General features: G+C 42.5%; 1 protein-coding gene across 13 annotated transcripts in view; it reads left to right on the top strand.

Annotated features, from left to right (window-relative positions):
• Positions 1-22414, top strand: part of PTPRT (protein tyrosine phosphatase, receptor type T) — a 443814-nt gene that overhangs the window by 290113 nt on the left and 131287 nt on the right. For all 13 annotated transcript variants that reach the window (XM_027693979.1, XM_027693977.1, XM_027693980.1 and 10 more), the window contains exons 8-9: positions 2477-2773; positions 4913-5022. In XM_027693979.1, the coding sequence (XP_027549780.1) occupies positions 2477-2773; positions 4913-5022 (407 nt within the window). The remainder of the gene's footprint in view (positions 1-2476; positions 2774-4912; positions 5023-22414) is intronic.

Raw genomic sequence — 22414 nt, 5'->3', positions numbered from 1 at the left:
CTTTGATGGGTAGCTTTATGTAGTTGAACCTGAGATCCATATTGGCAGCTTTTATGCCGCTAGCCAAGTACAAAGTTCCTAATTTTCAGGCATTTTCTTGGATTATTTGAAAGCTATAATTCCAAGAATACAGAAGTGGAGACGTTTGTCCAGTTTCAAATATTCACCACTACCAGAGGATTGTAGACAAATTATAAACACTTTTTCTTTTTTTGGGGAAACAAGTCATTAACAGATTATGAAAATTGGGTGTTGTTAGACAGTCAAACCCCAGGGATAGGTACTACAGACCTTTTGAGACTGAATACTTACAAAGCTGACGTGGAGAAGGAATTCAATGGAGAGGACAGTAGGACCACTGTCCTTTAAGAACAGCAATACAAAATCTCAGCTCTGAAAATGAGGTTTCAATGGTTTCCGCTACAGAGAAAATCACTGTAGCAACAGGAAAACATTTTCAAAATTACATAGTCTCAGTTTTCAGGAAAAAAAGGAGATTGAAACTGAGAGAAGGGAACTGGAGAGAATGTAAAGCTTTCTTGGGCCAGCTTCTGTTTGTTGATCTAATTCCAGTTTGGTTTCTTTCTCTCTAACCTAAAATTTAAGTTGTTTTTACTTATGAACTTATTTTTTTTTTAGTTATTTTTTCCATTTGATGCGTCTTGGAATGTCTTGGGCTTACCTTTACTGTTTCAGAGGCTGTTGATTTCTCAGATTGATCTGTGAAAGATTTCACAGAACCATTCTTTTGATCACCTCATTTATCTACACAATTCATCTGCAGAAATGTGCCTTCCATGGATTTATAGTAAATGAATGCTCTGCACCTAATGCTAAATATATATGTGTGTATTTATGCATAGAAACTTCCTAATCTCTAAATGACATTTTTTTTGACACACAGAGTAGTAAATACTCTTATTTAGGAGGTGTTTTCTGGATGCTACAGGATTGACATGATTTATGTGGAAACCTAAACCACTTGCTAACTTTAGACCCCTGGTCTTTTAATATCCATCCTATTTCCAAAGTGTCTGCATATGTGTGTGCCTATATAAAGATGCAGAATATTTTCCCATTGCCAGTCTTTATGGGATTTTTAGCAGTAATTCAGAATATGTAGGTAGTTACAGTGTATTTTCTGCTCTTGCATGAGTAGATTGGAGTCAGTATGGCTGGTGCTTTACTTTCAGGAATTACTAGAAGGCTTTTTTTTCCACTTGAATTATGTTTCAAATAAGTGTGACTAGTAGTCAGGAGTTCTTCCAACTTTTTTGTTCCCATGAAAATGTTCCTTTCATAGGTTAAAGTCGTGAGAGAACACAAGAAGTGGGCAGAACCCTGAATTGTGCCATAAATCAAGAAACTTTATGTGAATTTACGTATTTTCTAATTACCTTGCTTAGATATATATTGAGCAAAAAAGCAAATACAAGCTGAGCTGTACAAGTTGAAAAACTGTCAGATAAACAAACTATGACATCTGTAGTATTATCACCATCTGACTTATCTCAAACACTGATTTTACTCACTCATCCTTCATTCTTTATATCCACATGTCTAGCAGTACATGCATTTATATTTTATATAAAGGGCAGAGTGTAGTCAGAGCATCTGAGTTATGCTGTTAAAAATAAATTAAGGAACAGCAGGTGAAAATGATTCCTACACATGAATATTCAAAGTGTACCTCAGCCAGACACTGCAGAAAGAATAATAAAGAGCAGAGAAACTTTGGTGGGACCAAGGCGTGGAGATGATCTGGGATAAAAGTTTTATTGGCACTAGGTTGAGATGACTCAGAAAACTTGGTCCAGGAGTGGCAGGATCTGCTTGAACACCCCACTGCCAGAACATTCAAGTGTCTGACAGATGAGGGGACAGCAGCACTGGGCTGTTGGAAGCTCAACAGTCAGGTTCTTAGTCTTAATTCTTGCACTTTTGGGCTTCAGTCTCTCAGCAGAATGAGTTCAAGGGCAGCAGGAGGGTGTAGGGACTACAGAGCTGAATTGGAAGCTGAAAGACTTGAGTGCATTCCTTCTCCAAGGGCCATTTCCTTCGTGTTTGCATCACTTAGGGTTGGACTCACCAAACTCCTTGGGCACTGTCAAGCAGACCCTCAACTACTGTTACTTTTGCTATTTTTTTTCTGGAAGAATGAAGAAAATGTAACTTTCCCACCCCTTACCTGGCAAGATCACGTTGCCATTGTCAGATTCAGTGAGGTTTCACAGCAATCAGGAGCGTGACCACTGTTCAGGGCCTTGTGAGAGGGGATTTTCAGGGAAAACTCAGGAGCCAGAATGCATTTGTAGCTCTGACATTCACTTCCTATCACTCATACACTGCACAGACAAGAGCATTCCCAACTGTGGAGTGCTGGGATACTCTGGACGTAAGGAATGAAACACGTTAATGGATGACTGGCTTGTTTTAATATCAAGGTGTGCTATTTTTGTCTTTCCCTACCCCGCAGATCCCGTGCACGGCCCCCAGAACGTGGAGGTGGTGGACATTCGTTCGCGGCAGCTGACGCTGCAGTGGGAGCCCTTCGGCTACGCCGTGACCCGCTGCCACAGCTACAACCTCACCGTGCAGTACCAGTACGTGTTCAACCAGCAGAAGTTCGAGGCGGAGGAGCTCATCCAGACCTCCTCCCACTACACCCTGCGGGGTCTGCGGCCCTTCATGACCATCAGGCTGAGGCTGGCCCTGTCCAACCCCGAGGGCAAGATGGAGAGCGAGGAGCTGGTGGTGCAGACCGAGGAGGATGGTGAGTCAGGCTGGGTTTGCTTGCTTGGTTCCTGGGGAGGATCATGTTTACAGGTTGTAAATAACAACATGTGGGAAAAATCCCTCTTTTTAATTTTAGAAAGACGGCATAAACTCAGGGAACAAAGAAGAATTTATTCAGCACGCCGTGTCCTTTCCCCACTCAGTTTTCAGGGAGAAAGACTGTTGTGGTTTGAAGCTGGCTCCCTGCCAAGTCTCCAAACCTCACCACAAGAGCTTGCCCCCCCCCAAAAACCAAGAGAAAAGAGAAAAAAAACCAAGAGAACCGAAACGAGAGAGAGGCAGCTAAAACAATATATCTAAATAATTTTACACTTATATTACATTTATATACAATTGAAATATATGTACAACTTCAAAAGGAAAAGGGAAAGGGAAGGAAAAAAGGGAACAAAACCAAAACAAAATATACACGATCAATAGCCCAAGATCTAGCAACTAAAAGAATTAGCAAAAGAATATCACTACTCTCCTTGGGACAACGGAAAGTCGTGCTGGAACGACCTCTAGCAACCTCAGCCTCCCCAAGGTCGGCAAGGCCTCACTAGGCCTCACCAGGCCTCACCAGGCCTCACTAGGCCTCACTCCCCAACACGACAGACTCAACAGCAGGAAACCCGCACCTCCAAAGCCGCCGGAAGGAAAGAGGGTAAAGGCCTCTCCTCCTTTCTTCTTATACCCTGGCTTACATAAAAATCATAGGGAATACCGGGTAATCTGAGCACTTCCTTGGTTACAAACTGGTCACCAGGGAAGGCCCAGACTAAACTACCACAGTCAGGCTGGGTTTGCTTGCTTGGTTCCTGGGGAGGACTCACGTTTGCAGGTTGTAAAGAACAACATGTGGGAAAAACCCCTCTTTTAATTTTAGAAAAACGGTGTAAACTCAGGGAACAAGGAAGAATTTATTCAGCGTGCCAGGTCCTTCCCCCATCGAGTTTTCGGGGAGAAAGACCCTTTGGCTTTACATCTCGTTCATTTTCACAGCCATGTTCTTGAAAAGACAAGGATCCTTGAAGTGCTTGAGTGTGTTAAACATCAGCCTGAGCAGTTACCCAAGAGCTGTGGGTTTAATTCTCCATGTTCTGAACTACCCAACAACCACCCAGGAGCTTCCTTTGTCATATGGGCAAATGTAATCCTGGCATTTGTTGATTTTTTTTTTTCTTATGCCTTCACAAGAAAAAGATGTCCCAAGAGGAGTATAATGCCTTCCTTTCCAGAGCATAGCTTTTCTTAATATCGATCTTCTGGACACCATATTTTATATAGATCTCAGAAGCAAAATTAATTGAGTATGAACTCCTGTGTTCTGGATATAAAAGAAAAGTTTTCTGGAAGAACTGATGTGATGGAGTGTTTCAGTGCTATTGTCCCATCTGAGCTGTTTCAGACTCTCATGCACTACAAGCCTCCCTCCTGTCCAACATGTAAAATACGAGTTTTTCCTCAGCTGAGCTGTAAGAAGTTGCTTCCTAAGTTTCTCTCAGCTCAAAGTGGCTCTTCCAGCCCAATATATCATGTGGGGGGGACAAGAAAGGATGGCAGATATTTCAGAAAAATGAGCAGGGTTTTATCAGACAGGCTCGGGAGTGCATTTAGTTAGTTATCTTCCACAGCTTTAAAATTTTGCTTGAGTAGGTGGATTTTTTAGCTGGCCTTGTAGCCGTAATGAAATATAAATCTTACATTGTTACTTTGCTAAGCAAATCAGTCTCTCACATTGATAAAGGTGTGCAGCCCAGCAGCATCCCTATGCCAAGGTGCAGTCTGGCTGTTTAGGTGGAGAGAGCTTTGGGCAGAGAAGGACAAATTAAATTCCCTGCTCCTGCTCTGCTGTACTGAAATAAAACCATACTGAAATTAGCTCCATATTTTCGTGGATTCTAATTTTATTTATCACTTAGTGGTTACATTGGAGTATCCTTGTTTGAACCAAAAGTGGAGAAATAAGGCTTTGATAGTACTAGTGCTTTGATGGATTTTAATTTTTAATTTTATTTATTTATTTTTAACTCTGAGCTTCCTGTCTGGTGGCCTTTTGGTGTCTTCTCGTGTGTGCAGCTGGAGCTGGGGGTAGTTTTTAAGACAGTTTGTTGGGCTTTTTTCCCCCCTGTAGTTCCTGGACCTGTTCCCTTGGAATCCATCCAGGGAGGACCTTTTGAAGAGAAGATCTATGTGCAGTGGAAGCCTCCAAATGAGACAAATGGCATCATTACACTCTATGAGGTGAGGAGAACAGATTGTTGTCAAGGAATATGTGCCACGGGACCCTTTTCATATGTGTTTAAGCCAATCCTGAGCTCTCAGAGATTTCAGCAGGTGCTAAAAGAAGCCTGATTAAAATAGATAAGAATCTTCGAGATAGTTTGCTGCTACCACTGAAAAAGTTTCCCAGTTTAAGAGAGAGAGAAAAGATTTCTTTCCAATATTTGTGGCAGAATGAGAGCCACCCATCCCCCATGTCTCAGGTGTTCAGTTCCTGCCCTTTTTCCTTCTGCAGTAGCTCCAAGGTGTGTTTTATTTCCTTTTCTTCTTTTCTTGAGGTAAAACACTGTTATGTTTTGTATCTAAATACTGTAACTAATCCTTCTTTGCCTTTCCAGTAGTCATAACGCTTCCTGGCAATCTCAGCAGAATATAACCCCTAAGTCTTATCTCACAGTGTTCTTATTGAACCTTTCAATGATACATTTGTCCAGCCCAACCATTTCCCTGATGCCAAACAAAGTGCACAGCAGGTTATAGGATGATCACTGACCATCCTGTGCTGGATGAGAAAAAAAAAAACAATTCATTGTGATTCTAGAGTGGGTCAGAGGGGATGTTGCTTGTTAAGGTAAGGAAGTGTTCCTGCTGTCCTGTGGTTCTGGTGATAGAATGCCTCATGTGGGGTAAAACCAGATATGTGGAAAAGGAGGAACTGCTTTGGAGGGTCATGTGAAATGAGGGACAGTCCTACAAGAGAAGGTAAAGGCACTTTGATGAAGTAGCAGAAAGCGTTGCAGCAGTGCTGGCTGAGCGTGTGTCACTTTATGGGCTCAGCATTTACCATTGTACGATCAGAAGAAGTAAAACAAAATTTTGCTTTTACAGTGATGTAAAAACCCTCACTGTGGGCTCATGCAGCATTTTCTGACACAGAGGGGCAAAAACTCCCTTCTTTTTTTTTTTGGCTTCCTCTTTTATGCTGGGTTTGTGTACAGACTTTATTTTGCAAAAAGCACAGCTGCACGAAGCAACTCTGCCCTCACTAGGGAGGTTCTGCTCCTTCCCTTTTCCTGTCCAGCTTCTCAGTTCAGAACAACATGTCTTGTAAGTGTCCCTCCTAGATGTCCTTGCTAACACTGTTTCTGTCACAGGGGTGGAAAAAAAGAAAAAATCAAGCAGGTTTAACATCAGTGAGCTCTTACACTACAGAATGAACAAGAGAAAGCAACTTTCTCCTGGGCTTAAGTGGAACTGCACTTTAAGGTCATGTCTCCAGCTGACTCACAAAGGGTGACTGGGATTGATGTGGCAACACTAAATAGATGAATCTAAGCTCATCTTGATAATTTTGGGTCATTTCAGCAAGGCTGGAATCCATGACTAAGCACAGAGTCATTTTTTGTTGGTCACTGTTGAGACGTTCCTGGAAACGTGTGCAGGTTGCATGTCACCTGTCAGTACTAAAATAGAACTAACCCTTGTAATTTCATGGTTTTTGAAGGTGTCTGTGCGAGGAATTAGGCAATAAAGCTGTCAGTATATTAAGGGAATTAATCTGAATGGAACTAGTTGAGAGTTTTTTTCTGGCAACACAGGTGACCTATCATAGAACACATCGAAAATAACCCAAGTCAAATGATGCAAATGATGTAAAAATAACTCCTTTTAATTTTTAAAGAAGCAGTTTCTTACTAAAATATTGCCTTGGGCTCAGCTCATTGAAAAGACTTGAGCAATCTGAGTAGCTTTTCTGGCTGAGCAGCTGCACAGAGACACTTTAATGCCTCCAGGGTTGTGATGCATCATGACAGTGCCTGTGCCCCTCAAGTCATATCATTGCTCAAGTCTCAGCAGAGGCACAAACAAATCTTTCTTTTCTGATAATGACTCTGTGCATATTTGGCAGCTGGAGACAAAGAGAAGTCAAGGTGAATTCAACCTCTTCCTCCTTTTCCTCTTCCCCCTCATCTCCAAAAGGATAAAAATCCAAGTGTCGGAAACACCAGGAGAAGCAGAGTGCCTGAAGGTTGTCATGAATGAATTTTTTTTTTCCTTTCCTCTCCCTTCTTACCTGTGAAAATTTACAGAGAACCTTCCCATTCTCTCTGGTACCCTGAGACAAGTTCATCAGCTGGAGATAAAAATCCAGGAGAGCAGTTCCACATAACCTGGAGAGATGGGCAAGGCATTCTCAGGGGAGTTGGCTCCCTTTGGAACACGAGGATCTGTGCAGATGGAACCTGCACACTGTTGATGGTGCACTACACTTGCAGACAGCAGAGAAATCATGAGTTGGCATCACAAACTCCTTGTCTGATCAACCTCATTTTTATTAGACAGAGCTTAGCCATTTCCAGTATCACTGTGGCTTAGGCTGCTCTAACAGAGTTCAGCTGCCCTGCTGGTTCAAGATGAAAAGAAAGGCTGGCGGTTAATCTCTGGTAGGTTTTCAATTCTTTCCCATGGCCCAGTTCTACTTCAGGGAGGAGCAGAAGGCTTTAACAAGAGCTCCCTCTCACAGGGAGCACAGATCCTGAAGCCAGCATTGGCACTGCTGCTCTGTCCCGGGACACTCAGGGATGGGCTGATGAATTTGCAGCTCTCTGGAAGCTCTGAAATGGTGTCACTGTTATTAGAAAGAGACAAACCCAAAAGCCTATCAACATTTATTAGAGAAAAATTCCCTGCAAAGTACTTATTAAGTAATATCACTTTATGAATTTGAGGTAACCTGGGAGTAGCTGCCTAAAGTCACGTGTAGGTCTCATTCCAGTGATGGTCTCTCAAACTACCCTGGGGATAAACCCTCCTAATAGAAACAAATAAAAACCCATCTCCTTCTCCTCCTAAATAATAGTTCCCTCCTCACCATCAAGGTCTGATTTGGTTTATCTGGATATTGTATTTTCTCTCTAGTTCTGTTAAAAAAATTCGTGGTAAGCTTCTAAAACGCTTCCATATAATCTCACTGTCTATGCTTAAATCCCACTGGCTTTTCTTTGAGACCAGTTTTGTTCTCAGGTCCCTAATCATTCCTGCAGCTCCCTGCCAGAGAGATGTCCACATCACCCAAATTGCCACTGTGGTTTGCATTCCCACTGCTCGTGTGCCAGCTGGGCTGGGGTTCAGCACTGCAACCTTCAGCGGGTTGTTTACCATCCAGAAGCACTAATTTTGCACAAACTGAACACTTGTAAAGAGCCTAAACCAAATGGAAGGACCCTAATGAACCTTTTTGACTTCTGCAAGTCTGTTCTGATTGATGCTTATCCTTCAAAATGCCTTTTTATAGAGAAATAGCATTGCACTTAAAACTGGTTTAACCCCTCCCTGAGTTCAGCTGGAGAATTCATTGTGTCACTGGGTACAGTCACAGCTGGAGTGTTAAACAAAGGAACCTTCTTCTAGATCCATAAATCAGTATATAATTACAGTCTGTTTCCAGGGAGCAGAAACCTCTTGTTCAAGGCAACTTGGAAAACTCCAGGAATTGCGAGTCATTTAATCACTGTGTTGGAAAGGTTAGGATATGAGCTGTGTAGAAAGTGATGTACAAATTGCTCTGGGGTGTTGGGGAAGTCAGAAAAGGTGTTAATAACACAAGTGAGCGGTGAGTTAGGAGCTGTCAGTTGGGCTGTCCTGTCAGGAAAACCAGTGGGGAGATGAACAGGCTGCTGGTGGAAATGAGCTGTGCAACAGCTTTTAAGCTTTCCTGAAGTCCCCAGATAGCTTCAAGGTGTGTGAGTACTTGCATGAGACAGGTAGATCAGTCTGTGCTCACAAACACAGCTGAACAGCAGAGAGGGGCTTTGCTGGCACCTCAGGTTGGGTAAAATGCTCCCCAGAGGTGGTTGTGCACGTGATGATTATGAAAGAGGCACTGTTACAGCTGTGTCTGGCAGCGAGCTGTGAGTGGCACAGTCTAATAATATTGTAGTAATCCTATCCCACAGTCATCTCCTGGCAGACTGAAAGCATGGCAACTTGTTGAATTTTTTATTTAATTTTTTTTTTTTAACCAGTTCTAAAAAGCTGCTCTGCTTTAAAAATCTCTCATAATCAAGTGCTGCTCGTTGTGCTCACACTGTGTGGGAGTTCAGTTCAAAGCCTTTGTGTACAAGGACATGCAGAGAAGATTTTTCTTTTTTCCCCCTAATTGTTTGTAAAGTCAAACCATTATCAAGCAGCAGAAAGACTGATGCTGTCATTGGGCTGCAAGAGCAAGCAATCTAAGGTCATGGGCCATCTTTGGCACTTAAATTCTGCTTTTAGATGAAATGTCTCAAATGTTTGTTCCATAATGCAAATTGAAGTGCTTCAGATGTTTCTGTGGGCCCAGATATTTTGTGCTAACTTGCATCTTGAAAATGTAAGTAATGAAAACTTATTTATATCTGCATTTTACTGTTCCTTTGGACAGCTGAAAGCTTAGAGGTGCACTCAGTAATGCTGGCTTTTGCCTTTGTAAATACATTTTTTTTTGGAGTGTAATCTATTTTTTAGAGTTGTCCATTTCTAGAATATTTTACCATTAAACAGGAAGGAGAAAAATAAAACCCACCAAACACTCCTGTCTGAAATATTTGTCACATCCCTTGTGGAAGGCATTGTTACATAACAGCATTTAATCCCTAATATTCAACTCCTTGGCTGGAAAAAAGACTCTCAGACTTTTGAGTCCTTTCAGTGAGCCCTGTTAAAGGCAATGGTGAAACAATGAGCTGTCTTTTTAAACATCCTAAGGTGCAGTCTTGTAATCACTTGTGCCCTCCTCTTTAGGATTGTTAAATCCCAGGTGGGTTGCACATGGGTGTTGGGTAAAATGAGGATGCATTTGCAGCTTGTAACGAGCTGGTTCTCTCAGTCACCATTTCTGAAATGCTGTAAATCCCTATTTAGATGCCAGGAATAATAATACAAGGGACTTTCATACACAATTTCAGCTCTTTAATGGGATGCTTGGAGTCTAGTACCTCTAATCCCAGTGGATTTGAGTTGAAATTGCACTTCAGAGGCTACAGATCCTCTTAGTTACCATGTAAAATTGCAGTCTGCCCTTCTTCATCTCTCCAGTTGCCAATATGCCATTTCTTCTCCATCACCTCACTCACTTTTTCCCTGCAGGAGAGGTTGTTACATGCAAACTGCCTCTTTACAGGGTCCTGCATAAGGTCAATATTTGTGGGATGCACTGCCTGCATTTACAAGAGGGTGGAAACAAATTTCTTCCACCTTTGACCCCTGGAAATGCATACTTGTTATAACACAAAGCAGGATTATCTGGTGTGATATCCAGCTACTTGCTGCATGGATATGTGTGCATTTCTATTCATAGCCCTTTCCTATGCTACTCAGGAAACCTGACATTTCTAGGATAAAATCTTTCCTGCTAAAAGGTTTTGCAAAAAAAAAAAAAGATTTCCTGGAAGAAAGCTGAAAGGGTTGGGAGCTCAACTTGGCTTAGTCATTTGTTTGTTTGTTTAAAAGCGGCTCTTAGGTTGGTTTTTTTTGGTTACCAAGAGTGAAAAATGGCTCCCACAAGAAGCAGAGCAACGACGACAAAATCTTGTGACCAATTTATATAAAGCCCCACAGTCGAAATAGTGGAAAGATGACAATTCTCGGAAATTGCCTTCAGTGAGAAGTGGCTTTGAATGTTCCCATGAAAATCAATCATGTTACAGCTTCTCAATTGCATTCTGTGGATGCAGGATCCTCCTGGGATGGAGCTTTCTCACTTCAGCTCAGTGTGTGCACTGAAGGACGGCCCTGCCACACACAGCTGGCTGCTGCTGTGAGCTGAGCGTCAGGAGGACGTGAAGGAGATGCTGCTTAGTGCTCAAATGATCAATTAAAGATGGTCTCTTGGGTCATAGCTTCATCAGTCACCTGTAGGGGCATTTGCCAGTGCAGTCTGATGCCACTGGAAATGATTCACCTGCAGCACTGACGCTGTTTTCCTCTGACACTGGATTTATACAGTGCCTGCTACTGCACTATATTGTTTATCCACAGTCCATGAAAGTCAATTACGTGAAGAATAAGGGTTTTACTGATCTGGACTATATTGAATTAGAGTTCTTTAATAATCTAAACTAGCAATGAAAGTGTAGGGCCACGTATCATCTGTTTAAGTTTGAAACTCTGTCAGCTCTGCAGTGGGCTGTGTCACCCTTTCAGTGACGTGTGAGGGAAGCTGTGCACAGACCCCCAGCTAAATTAGTCCTGCACTTAATGGCTCTTAGCACAGAATTGCCCTGGAAGAGAACTGGGCTGAGGAGAAATGGTTTGTTATATGCTTGCTGACTGGAGTATTTACTGAGCAGTTGGTGAGCAGGTTGGTTGATGCTGCCAGTGTTCTGGGCTCCACTTAATCAGGATTGAGGCCAGAATGTGGGAGATGAACGTGCTGATTGCACTGATTTATTATCATTTCTTGGCAATTGAGAAGGACAATAAATCTGAGCACTGCTGAGCAGGTTGGGATGTCATGTCAGCCACAGGTCCTGCTGTGATTCTGAGACGAGGCACAGCTTGGTGAGGCAGCTTTCCTGTGGAATTTGAGGATCACAAGGTCACAGGAAATAAGTTTTTATTTTTTTTTTCTCCTAACCAGCAGCATCTCATGGAGAACTCTTTCCCCACCCTGTTTTATAAAGTAATATGGTTTATAAGCTCCCTGTCAGCACTGGAATTCAAGTATGTGCTTGGGTGACCGCCCTGGCACACACAGGGCGTTCATTTGAGGTGCCTCCTGTGATGCTGCAAGAAAAGCCTGACTTACTTGTGTGCAGTAATATAGAAGGCAACAAATGCAGCTGTTGTTCTGGTGGAACAGGATGACTTTCCTTCCCATCACGTTTGGAAACACAAAATGCCTCGGCAGGACAGAAGCCAGTTGAAGTTTCAGGTTTAAAGCTGTTGTGGGGAGGTGACAGGAATCAGGGGTGATGGCTCAGCTCCTGCTCCTCCAGCTGAGGAGGGCAGCAGCAAGGAGGATGCCCCAGAGGCAGGATCCTCCTTACTCAGGTGTTACACCCTGTTGCAAACACCTTATTGCTGTTGTTCTCTCCATCCTGTTACTCTAACTCTCTCTCCCAGTTACTCTAACACAGCTTTAAACTTAGGAAGTGTTTAAATGCTTTCCTAATTAGGGATGCTTTTCTGAATAAACACCTCAAAGAGCTTTTGAACAAACTTCTTAAATTATACAGGATTCTTAATTGTGTGTTGCTCACTGGCTGTTACTTGCAAGATATACTTAACTTGGGAGCAGTTGGTAATGATGCTCTTTTAAATCCTATGGTTTCCAGTAACAGCTCGGGGAGAAAATGAGAGGGTTTTTTGAGAAACTCAGGTGTCAGGGTTTTTAAAATGTATGAACAACCTCCAGGTAAGTAGATGCTTGTGTTATAAATAGAATGAATCCACTGTTTAAAAAAAATTGCTCGATCAAGCTTTTCAGAAATAAAAGCATAATACGGTCCCTTGAGCACAACAATTTCTTTGATTACCTTTTTATTGTTCTTTTGAAGCCAATAGACTTGCAGTGATATAAATCCCTTGCAAATGAGAAGATTTTGGCTACAACAACACTTTTCTTTTTTTTTCTTTAAGGAAGGAACTGAATTATTTTAGCGTGCATGTGTTCTTTCTATGCTAAACTAAATTATAAGAAGTGGGGAAAAAAACCAACAACTTATTCTTTCTTGTAATGAAGTTCAAATTTAAAACATGCCTTTGTAGATGCGTCAGCATCTTGTCTTTCTGCTTTCTGATGTTTTCTTTTCTTTTGCAGAAAAAAAAATAACAATTTTGGTCTGTCTTTCTTTCTTCTCCAAGACATGCTGTTTCTCTGTATTGCTTATTCTTAATCCCATTTTCTCAATTTAATCTTTTCATGTGCTGTTGTACCTGTGCAGTTACAATAATAAGAAGCTTTTAAACAGCTCTATATTCAGATCTTGCAGTATTTTGCTTACCAAAATGTAGCAGTTTGCTAAGTTGAAAGCAAATTGCAGATACATGTTTGCACTTCTTTCCTAGATTATTTTTTGGGGGTCTGTTTTATCTTCAGTATCATTTAATTTAGCAAATGTATAAGATTGAATTATTATATGTATGTATATGAGCAAATATGTAAGATGTGGTGGTGGCTCTGTCCTTTTAATGGGTGCAGCTGAGGAGGGGAAAAGCCAGTCAAGGTGATCTTTGCATTGCCTTTAAAAGGGTTATAAAAAGGGTGTCCATAAATTAAATAAATAAATACCCTTATAAAATAAGGGTAAATAAATAAATAACCTTATAAAAGGGTATGCATACATATGTGTTTGTATAATATGTATGATTCCATTTGGGATATTAAGCTCATTGCTGCCCTTTGTGTGTGTGTGTTAGACCCAGTCTCTGTGATCCTGCCATCCAGTGGACAGGATGGCTTTGGGTTTAGTTTCCTGATTTAACAAATTTCTGTCACTTGGAGTCCCTTGCCTCCCTTTTCCTTCTCCTTTTGCCCTCCCTGTTCATTGCTGTTTTTCCTGATCTCTTCTCTCCCCGGGGTGTCACTGGCAGTGAGGGTGGGAAGGCTTTCAGGAGGCTCCTGGCAGCTGATGAGCTTCAGCACAGGGAGAACAACTTAACTTTTGGTTTTGATTCACCTGCTTTTGTCTGAAATTTTGAAAAGCGACTTAGTGTGAGCTTGGACAGAGCTTGGAGCAACCTGATCTAGTGGAAAGTGTCCCTGCCCATGGCAGGGGGTTGAAACAAGATGATCTTTAAGGTCTATTCCAACCGAAACCACTCTGTGAAGCAGAGAGCTGATTTATAGAAGACACAAATGGATATCTTAAGTGACTAAAACCACACCATCTTACAGTTCTCATCTACAATAACAGCTAAGACTGATATGTGGGCTATAAATGTGGCAAAACCATTTTATACCTACGTGGGTCTTGCTTCTCTTTCTTTGTGGTTTCTATGGGATGGGGTTCCTGCTCCATTGTCTTGGTTCGGGGGGTTGTTCCTGCCCACCCTTTCCCTGCACCCAGTGTGCTGTGGCAGATCAGCAGTGAGGTGCATCAGGCAGTGCTTCCAGCACCAACAAATAGCTGAGGAACAAGTATGGAGATGGAATAACCCCCTCAATGCTGCAGTCCTATCAAAGCAATTCCTATAGTTGTCATTTCCCGCTATTAAACTGAACAATGAGCCTCTCCAATAAAATCATATGAAATAACAGCTCATTAAAAGCTCTCCTTAATATATAGCATGCTAATTAATGTCAGTGGGGTGCAAGCTTGAATGGCAGAATAGACTATAATGTTTAGAAAGTAGGTAAAATAAAAGAAGATATTTTATCATTAATGACCTTTTAGTAAACCTAATGAAATCCTTAATGGCCTGAATACATTACTGAGGCTCTCCCAATTGCTTTGTTACCTACTCCACTCTTCCTCCTTTTCTCATAGACATTAAACTTGGGTTTATTTATAGAAAACAAAAAGCAATAACATCCCAAGGAAATATGAGCAGGAAGAAAGAATCTGAGCAAGGAGGAGAGTAGATGAGACTTCTCAGCCCTGCTGGACCTGGTCAAGACTGAGTGCAGGACCATGTTATGTCCTGCCATGGATACGTGTTGTCTGTGTTTGTATTCAGGTTTAATTGCATCCCTCTTTACGTGGCTCTCGGGAAACAGAGTAGGGAGCAAATGGGCCTCTTTTATTCCCGGGGTCTCCCTGGGTTAACTTCCATATTCATTCCTAATGAATAGCTGCGCTCTGCCTTTTTATGCTGTCACCAGCCATGCTGGGCTTGTGCTGTGACTAAATTAAAGGACTTCATTCTTCAGGGCTTTTAGTCTTTTCACGTGTTGCCAGCCTTAAATATAACTTGCAAAAATGCTGATTAACTCTCCCTTAACCCTCTTCCCCAAAGAGGTAGTACAGGAATGGAAAAATGAAAGGCCTTTGCTACCACCCATTTCCTGGATGAAATTTAGTGGGCTGGGGAGGGATGTAAGTGCAATAATTGCCTGGCTTAAACCGAGTTTTAAGATGGAAAATGTCCCCATTCATCTGATCATAGAACATATTCTTTAGTTCTTTAGTTTTCCAGCACTGGAGGAGGATCATTCACTAACCTGTTCACCAGCTCTTTCCTGTCATTAGGAGATAACTTCTTTCAAATTACTCCTTTTGTGTAACACTTGGTGCAATTAAGCCCAGTCTTGTACCCCAGATGTCTGAAAGTCCCCGATAAGATTGAAACCAAGGTCCATCCCAGCTGCAATCCCAGTCACCTGCAGTAGGAATTGTTCCTGAGAGGCACAGGCAGTCGGTGAATCTCAGAAAAAAGGAGCCCGTGGCTCGCTGTGTAATCATGTTTCAATCAGCTTTGTGGGACCATGGGATGGATTGTCCTCCCCCCAACATTCCTGCACTTGGGAGCAGATACTGCTGGGCAAGTGAATTCCTTATTTGGCTCCAAGCACACAAACGAGGAGAGCTTCTGGCTTCCCCTCCCACTCCTGCAAAACAAGCAGGAAGGGAGCACAAATCACATTGAAATCAGAATTTGAGAGCATAGCAGCATCAGCCAGCCCTGTTTTGTTTTCCTGGTCATCCAGTGGAGAACCAGCGGTGCTTTAGGAGAAAGATGCCCAGGCTGTTGACTGCAAGGGAGCTTGGATGAGTGACAGAACCAGCAGTGGTGATGACCAGGTGATCAAAGAGCTGTAGGAATTGTGCAAATCTGAGAGGAAAGAGGAGTGAGCAACTCTCTTGTTAATGTGGTGCCCCCTTCAATTCTGGAGTCAGCTTCTCTCTTCTGGAGCTGGAAAAAAAGGAGATGCTGTGAAGATACAGTCTTGAGGCAGTGAGAGAGATTTCTCTTCAGGCACCTGCAAAAAGGCCTGGTCACATCTTCACAGAATTTAATTCCTGTTTAAAACTCTCTGATTTCAGGAATATTTTGGTCTTTCAACATAAGTCAAACTTCATTCAAAACAAATGCAAAATCAACTCTCCAGTAAAAATTCTAAGGAACTTTTCTTACACCTGAGTGTTGTCCCTGGAAGATTTAACATCTCTGACATTTTTGTATTTTGTGTTGAAACGTTCCCAGTTCAGGGTCACTCTTAATTTCAGGCCTGAAACACTTGTCCTGCTGGAAGGGGTTCATTAGTCCTTGAGCTTTCTTGGGCTAAATGTAGAGTTCACAGGAAGGAATCAAGAACAGCAGGACTGTTGCTGTCATCTTTAAAATGCTTCTACAAGGCCCATATCTTGGGTGGAAACTCTGAGGGAGGACACAAGCCAGAAAATATATAATAATGAAATAAAACAAAGCCTCCCCTGCTGAGACAATAAAAGGTGCTGCTATCCAGTTTATGCTCTCTTTTAGAATGAATGATTTTCCCTAAGGCTCAGTCCTTGGTGATTGTTTCCAGAGTCAAGAATGTGGTGCCCCCAAACTACAGGGCAAGCTCAGGCCCTTTCTCCTCCATGAGCTCCTGCCCAGGACAGCTCCCATGGGAGTGATGGCTGCTCCAACCTGCCCTTCCCATGGCTGGGTGATGGAATGTGATGAGATTTTTTTTGTTGTTGTTGATTTTCTTCTGCACAGAGCACAAGGGCCCTGTAGCTGCCCAGTAATTATTAGTTTGTTTATTGGAGAAGGGAAGTACAAACACAGGTCGTGCACACAGAACTCCTGCATGTTACTGTCTAGGACATTTTTCCTTTTAGTGCTTGCTAAGTTCCTTTTTCCACCGAGCCAAAAGGTTTTTCTGAGCTGTTTAACTTTATTTGTCTCTATGACAGTGTTGAATTTGCATTAAATTTAGAAGAGAAAAAAAATGCATATACAGCATTATTAACTTGCCATTTTCTTATTTAGGCCACAGACAAATTAGAAATTATTCAGGTTATCCAGACAAAAGCTACATCCTCACCAACCCATCATGCTTATTAAGGTGAACTTTTCGAACCCATCCGTGCTGCAGCTGAGCAAACAGTGCTGCTTGGGAGATGTAACTCAATCCTTCCCCTCAATAATCTTTCTCTCTCATTATAAAATCTGTCTTGTAATGCCCCTCGTGCCAGAAATGTTCTCTCTTCTTTCCAAACTTCTCTCTCAGGTTTCCAGCTAAATAAACCCGTGGCTCCAGTTTTCAGAGCAGTGCCAGCAAGAGACAAGTCTGTTGCTCAAGTGAGGCTGAAGTTGGAACAGCCTTGGCTTGGGCAGGAGTAATGAGACACAGCCCTGGGCTATAAATTGCATTGGCTTGGGAAGGGGGGGAATTCATTCTGCTTTGCCTGAGGCAAAGGTCTGCTGTGCTGTCAGCTGAGTTCCTTAGACTCTCCTTTCCTCCTCTGTCATGGTAATAAGTACCAAGAAAGCTGCTTATGAAAGAGTTTTGAGGAAATCCCTTGTTCCCTGCTACTAGTTTAACTTGTGTAATCTCAGCTGCTGCAGCAGAGGGACATCTATTTCCAGCTGCTTTAGTGACAGGTTTAAATGAAGGCCTTGGACTTTGTGGGCCTTTGGATGAGCCTTTCTGGACCATGAGAAATTCCCTGCAGCTACAGTGGTTTGCTGGGAGTTGTCAAGGGAAGAACTGGCACTGATGAGCTGCAGTCTTGTCTGCTGCCTGGAGATCTTGGTGTTTTCCTTTGTTACTCTGAGCTCCTTAGTGGCACGAGAAGAAAATGATGTCAGTGTGTTTGACATTTCTAATAGGGAAGCACAGTAGCAATGGCTCTGTTTTTTTCCCAACAAATCTGATAAAGTGGAAGCCCTAGTGAAGCTCTCACACCCAGGAAGAATCAAGATGTGCAGTTTACCCACTGCTTTTTCATGTCATTACATAATTGTTTTAGCAGCTTTACTCCTAACGGGCTCCACACACATCTCTGTGACCAAATTATTTGCTGGGATTTAACAGAGGGCTCTCTAAACAGAGTATCTGTGAACATAATCCTTAATGATGTGCTGCGGGCACACACTGCTTGTGGAAGTCTTGCCTGTGATTAATCAATTAAGAATGAGATAAACTCAACAGTGGTTCCTCTGTTTTGGTAGACGATTCGAAACCTGCCGAGGCTGAACGTGCGTCTGTATTTGTTTGCTGTTCCATGAAGGAGTTTCAGTGTTGTCTCAGATTAGATAGGCATAGAAATAAAATACTCTCCAGATGTTGCTGTGCACAGCACGTCCTTTAAGAATGACAGCACCTGTTTTTTGGAGAAAGATGCCTTTTGGTACCAATAGTAATATTTACTGGACAGAGCAGGACAGCAGTGATTTTACCTTCCTCCCAAACAGTCTGTGTGTAGGTGGTTAAGAGGTTGTGTTTTGTGTTATTGTGCTGTTGGCAGGATGAGTCCTGGGTAAGAGTGGTGGAATTGCCACCTGCTCAGGAGATCTCAGGGTTTTTACAAGTCTGAATTCACGTGGTGTGTCAGTGTAGATGAGAAAACAGACAGAGAAATCCTAACCAATGAAGTGTCCTATTGGACAATATTGATCCCATTAGGAGACCTGCTTGTTGTGTGTCCTCACAGCAAAATGCAGACGTGCTGTCCCTGAGCACTCAAGGGCTGGCATCATGTGCAGTTCATGTCTCTCACCCACTCCCCAAATAAGCAGAGTGAAATAAAATAATAGCAAAAACATTGACAGCTTTTAATTAATTTTCGTGTTCCATATTAGCTGTTGGAAGAGAAAGGTGGCATTTGAGAAGATAGAGATGCATTTTATTTTTAATGTAGTTACCTTCAGGAAATGTGGGAGCTCCTGCTGATAATGTTTCTGGGAGTTCATACTGAAAAAGGGCAACTATTAATTTATGGGACAACCACTATCCTCTGCATCCTCTTCTCACTTGAAGGGATGCAGGATTTGGGCAGAGTACTCTGTGACATGGTTAGGATTGCCTTTAGCAACATGACAATCTCTAAATGTACTGTTTATAAATATTTCTGCATATAAATTAGTGATTATAAATATTGCCAGCAGCCAGAAACAGTCTGGTACAACCCATTCAGCCTTGTCTGCCCCTCAGAGAGCCATTGTTTGTTGAGGAAGGTAACAGATGAGGTGACAGAGCTCTTCTCTGAGGTGCCACTTGTTTTTTCTGCTTGCCATTGCAAGCAGACATGTCCCTGGATTTAAATGTAGAGGAAGATATGTTGCCTTCTGTTCAACAGCTTTTCCTTTTCACACTCGAGTCCCTGGAGAGAAATATGCTTCAGTGGATTGGGAATTTTGCTAGGTATAAATGCAGCCCTCTGCTATTAAATTAAGTTTAACATCACTGCCAAGAACCTGCTGCATTCAGGGGCCAATGTCAGATGTTTGAGGCGGGGACAAGAGATGACCAAAGAAGAGCTGATGGGTTCCTGCCTTCTTTTCAAAATTTGGAAGCTCAGTTGATGGCTGAAGACAGTTTTGTAGCTCAGGAACCCAAATCTCTTTGCAGATATCTATGTGAAAATCTAAGTTTGACTTGAGTCTGACTTCTAGAGAGATTTCTGGGGTCATCACATTCACCCAGGACATATACACTGCAAGAGCAGCCTGGGCTATTGAATTTCTGGGGACATCTGCAAGTTCTGAATATTATGATGATAAACTTATAACAGCAGACTTACAATTTGATAATTAGTTTTCCTTGGCTTTAAACTAAAACTGACTTTTCTTCCCTTTTTTCTTGCTTTGTAACTGTGCTCCCTGGCCAGTACCATCCCCTGGAAACGTTTCCATTTCTTTAGCCTCTTTTGGGTGTTGCAAACACTGCAGAGGGAGAACCTACGTGTGGGACCTCGTGTTGTATCCAAGTGTCTCTAACATAAGTGTTTCTAGCAGCCCTGTTCTCAGTTCATTGATTTTTGTCAATGTGATAGTAAAACTAAAAGTAACTGTGCTAGAGAGTGAAAAGGGGGTGAACAAAAAGCCCACGAACCTCCCAGTGTCTGAAACTAAGCATGTCCTTGTTGCTGTGAGAGTGAGAAGAGTCCTCTGTCTGCAGATGAGTTCTGTGAGCAGCAGGTCATGCAGACATCAAGGACTATGAAATAATGGCTCTGTGTCAGAGTGTGGCTCGTGCTCTTGTACTTCCATCACTCCTCTTCCCACTCAGAGTGCTCATTGTACCGTACTCCTAACATGATAAACATATCTGGAATGAAAATGCCTAGCTGTACCCTAATTATAGGAGATCCTAATTATAGGAGGTATCCTGAGGTTCTGCTGACATGCTGAATGAATGCAAAGTGGTTCTTCCCAGAAGTAATTCCTTCCCAGGGTAATTCTGGCATCTGTTCCCGTCGGCATTTCGGGGTCAAGCTGTTCCCATGATGGGGATGATTTCACAGGGCATCTTGACCTGTACGATGCTGTGGTTAGATCTGGCTCTCCATTCTCATTCTAACAGTCACCTGAACATCTCAGAATGCAGGTTATTAATAGTGGCTCTCTCTGGATCTCCTAGTGATGATGGTTCACAGACTGTACGTAGTAGGTGGATGTCATCTGGGAAGGCAGATGGAGCAGTGAGAAATACCTGTGTGAATTGATACTTTCTGGAGGGAGTTGGCCTGCCTTGTTCAGGGACACGTCAGCTGCGTGTTCTGGGTAGCAAAAACTTGTCAGTGAAAAGTTGTTGTCAGCCTTGCACAAGCAGTGCTCTTCCACAGCATCCCGTGCTTCCCTGGCCCTTCATCACGTGCTGCTCACGTTGGGTTTGTGTGACTCAGTTCAGAGAAACGGGGTAAAAAAGACTGACAGGTCACATTTGGCCTGTTAGGGAGACAGGAGATAAGTTGGATGCAGCCTGGCAGTTGGAGAAGGAGCAGGTTTATGAGGCTGTTGGTGCAGAGGTTGGTGTTCTGCACACAGAGCAGCTCCCACGAACGCCCCGACGTCAGCAAGGTTTCCCCCTTTGCATCAGCTGAGAATTTTCGGTGTTTTCTTTGCCAACTTCAGTGCAACTTATTGTTAAATTCAATTCTTAAAGCCATTAAGAGTGGAAGTCTGCAATACACGTGTAATTTTTAAAAATTGCTTAAAAATAAGGTCGTAATTAGATCAGCGGGAGGCAATTTTAAAAAAAAATTTATTGCACCATGAAAACTAATAGAACCTTGATGCAATATTCAGAGAGCCTGGGCCTGGTTTAAGTTATGCTGGTCTTCTCCAGAAATGGCCCATAAAAATTTATATTATTTTAGAGTTTTAATTAGCTAAGCATGTAAACTAAAATAAATAAGAGTTTTGGAGACATTCAGGGGGGGAAGAAAAGACAATATAAATGTTCATTCTAATTCTTATTTATAGGAAGAGTAATTATTCCCTTTGATGTTAAATCACCTTTTCTTCTTCTCACTCAATCCATGAATTTTCTCTCCGTTAACAGAACCTTGGGATTTTATTCCCAACACTTTGGCCCTGTCATTCTGCTTTATTAAACTGGCAGTTTGTTTGAACACTTCAGTTACTCATTAAATTTTGCATTTTCTCTCGCTGTATTAATCACTGCTTTTTACGAACTGGGAATGTAAATGATCCCTTTGCCATCTACGCCGTGGGATAATTTGCCTTTGTAAGAGGCTCCTCAGCACTTTGTGCAGTTTTCCTAGTCTTGTAATAAGCAGGGTTTTTTTTTTCCCTTCACTGTTAAGATTTACTTTGGATCCTGCTTTTTTACTATTGTTTTCCACAAAGCAATTCCCCCAAAAGCCAGATTTTCGTAAAACTAACAGTCCTGTTTACGTGCTGCTCTGGTATTAAACTGTGGGTACGCAAATGGCAAAATGTGGGAGTGTGTTAAACGAGCCACTCTGGCTCAGGGAGAGCCATTGCTCCCATCAAATCCCCCAGCATTCCAAGCATGTGCAGGCAGATGGAAACTGGCTGAAGTCCCCTGTGAAAATTTAGCTCCCAGAGATCAATAATGTGTGTGTGTGCTTCACACGAGGCACAAAAAGCCTGTTTATTCCATTGCTGGTAATGAGGCCGGTGGTGTGACACAGTGTCAGCAGCCAGGGGACGTGGGGAAGGCACATCACCTTTCTCTGGGTGTTTTACACTTGGGTATTCACAGATTTTCTCATGAATGTGCTGTAGTGGTGAGCTGCAGAGGAAATGGGCTGCTTGCATCAAGAGCTGGGGAAGGGAATCCAGTGTTCCAGGGGAGCTGATGGGGTTGGGATGATGTGGGATTCTCATTCCTTGGCACAGCTGAGGAGCATGAGGAAAGAATCATAGAATGTCCTCAGTTGGAAGGGACACACAAGATCACAGAGTGCAACCCCTGGCCCTGCACAGACACCCCAACAATCCCACTCTGTCCCTGAGAGCATTGTCCAAACACTCCTGGAGCTCTGGCAGGTTTGGGGCCGTGCCCACT

The sequence above is a fragment of the Neopelma chrysocephalum genome, unplaced genomic scaffold (assembly GCF_003984885.1).
Source record: "Neopelma chrysocephalum unplaced genomic scaffold, ASM398488v2 Primary Assembly neopelma1_94, whole genome shotgun sequence".
Classification (NCBI taxonomy): Eukaryota; Metazoa; Chordata; class Aves; order Passeriformes; family Pipridae; genus Neopelma; species Neopelma chrysocephalum.
This window is presented reverse-complemented; position numbering and strand designations above follow the sequence as displayed.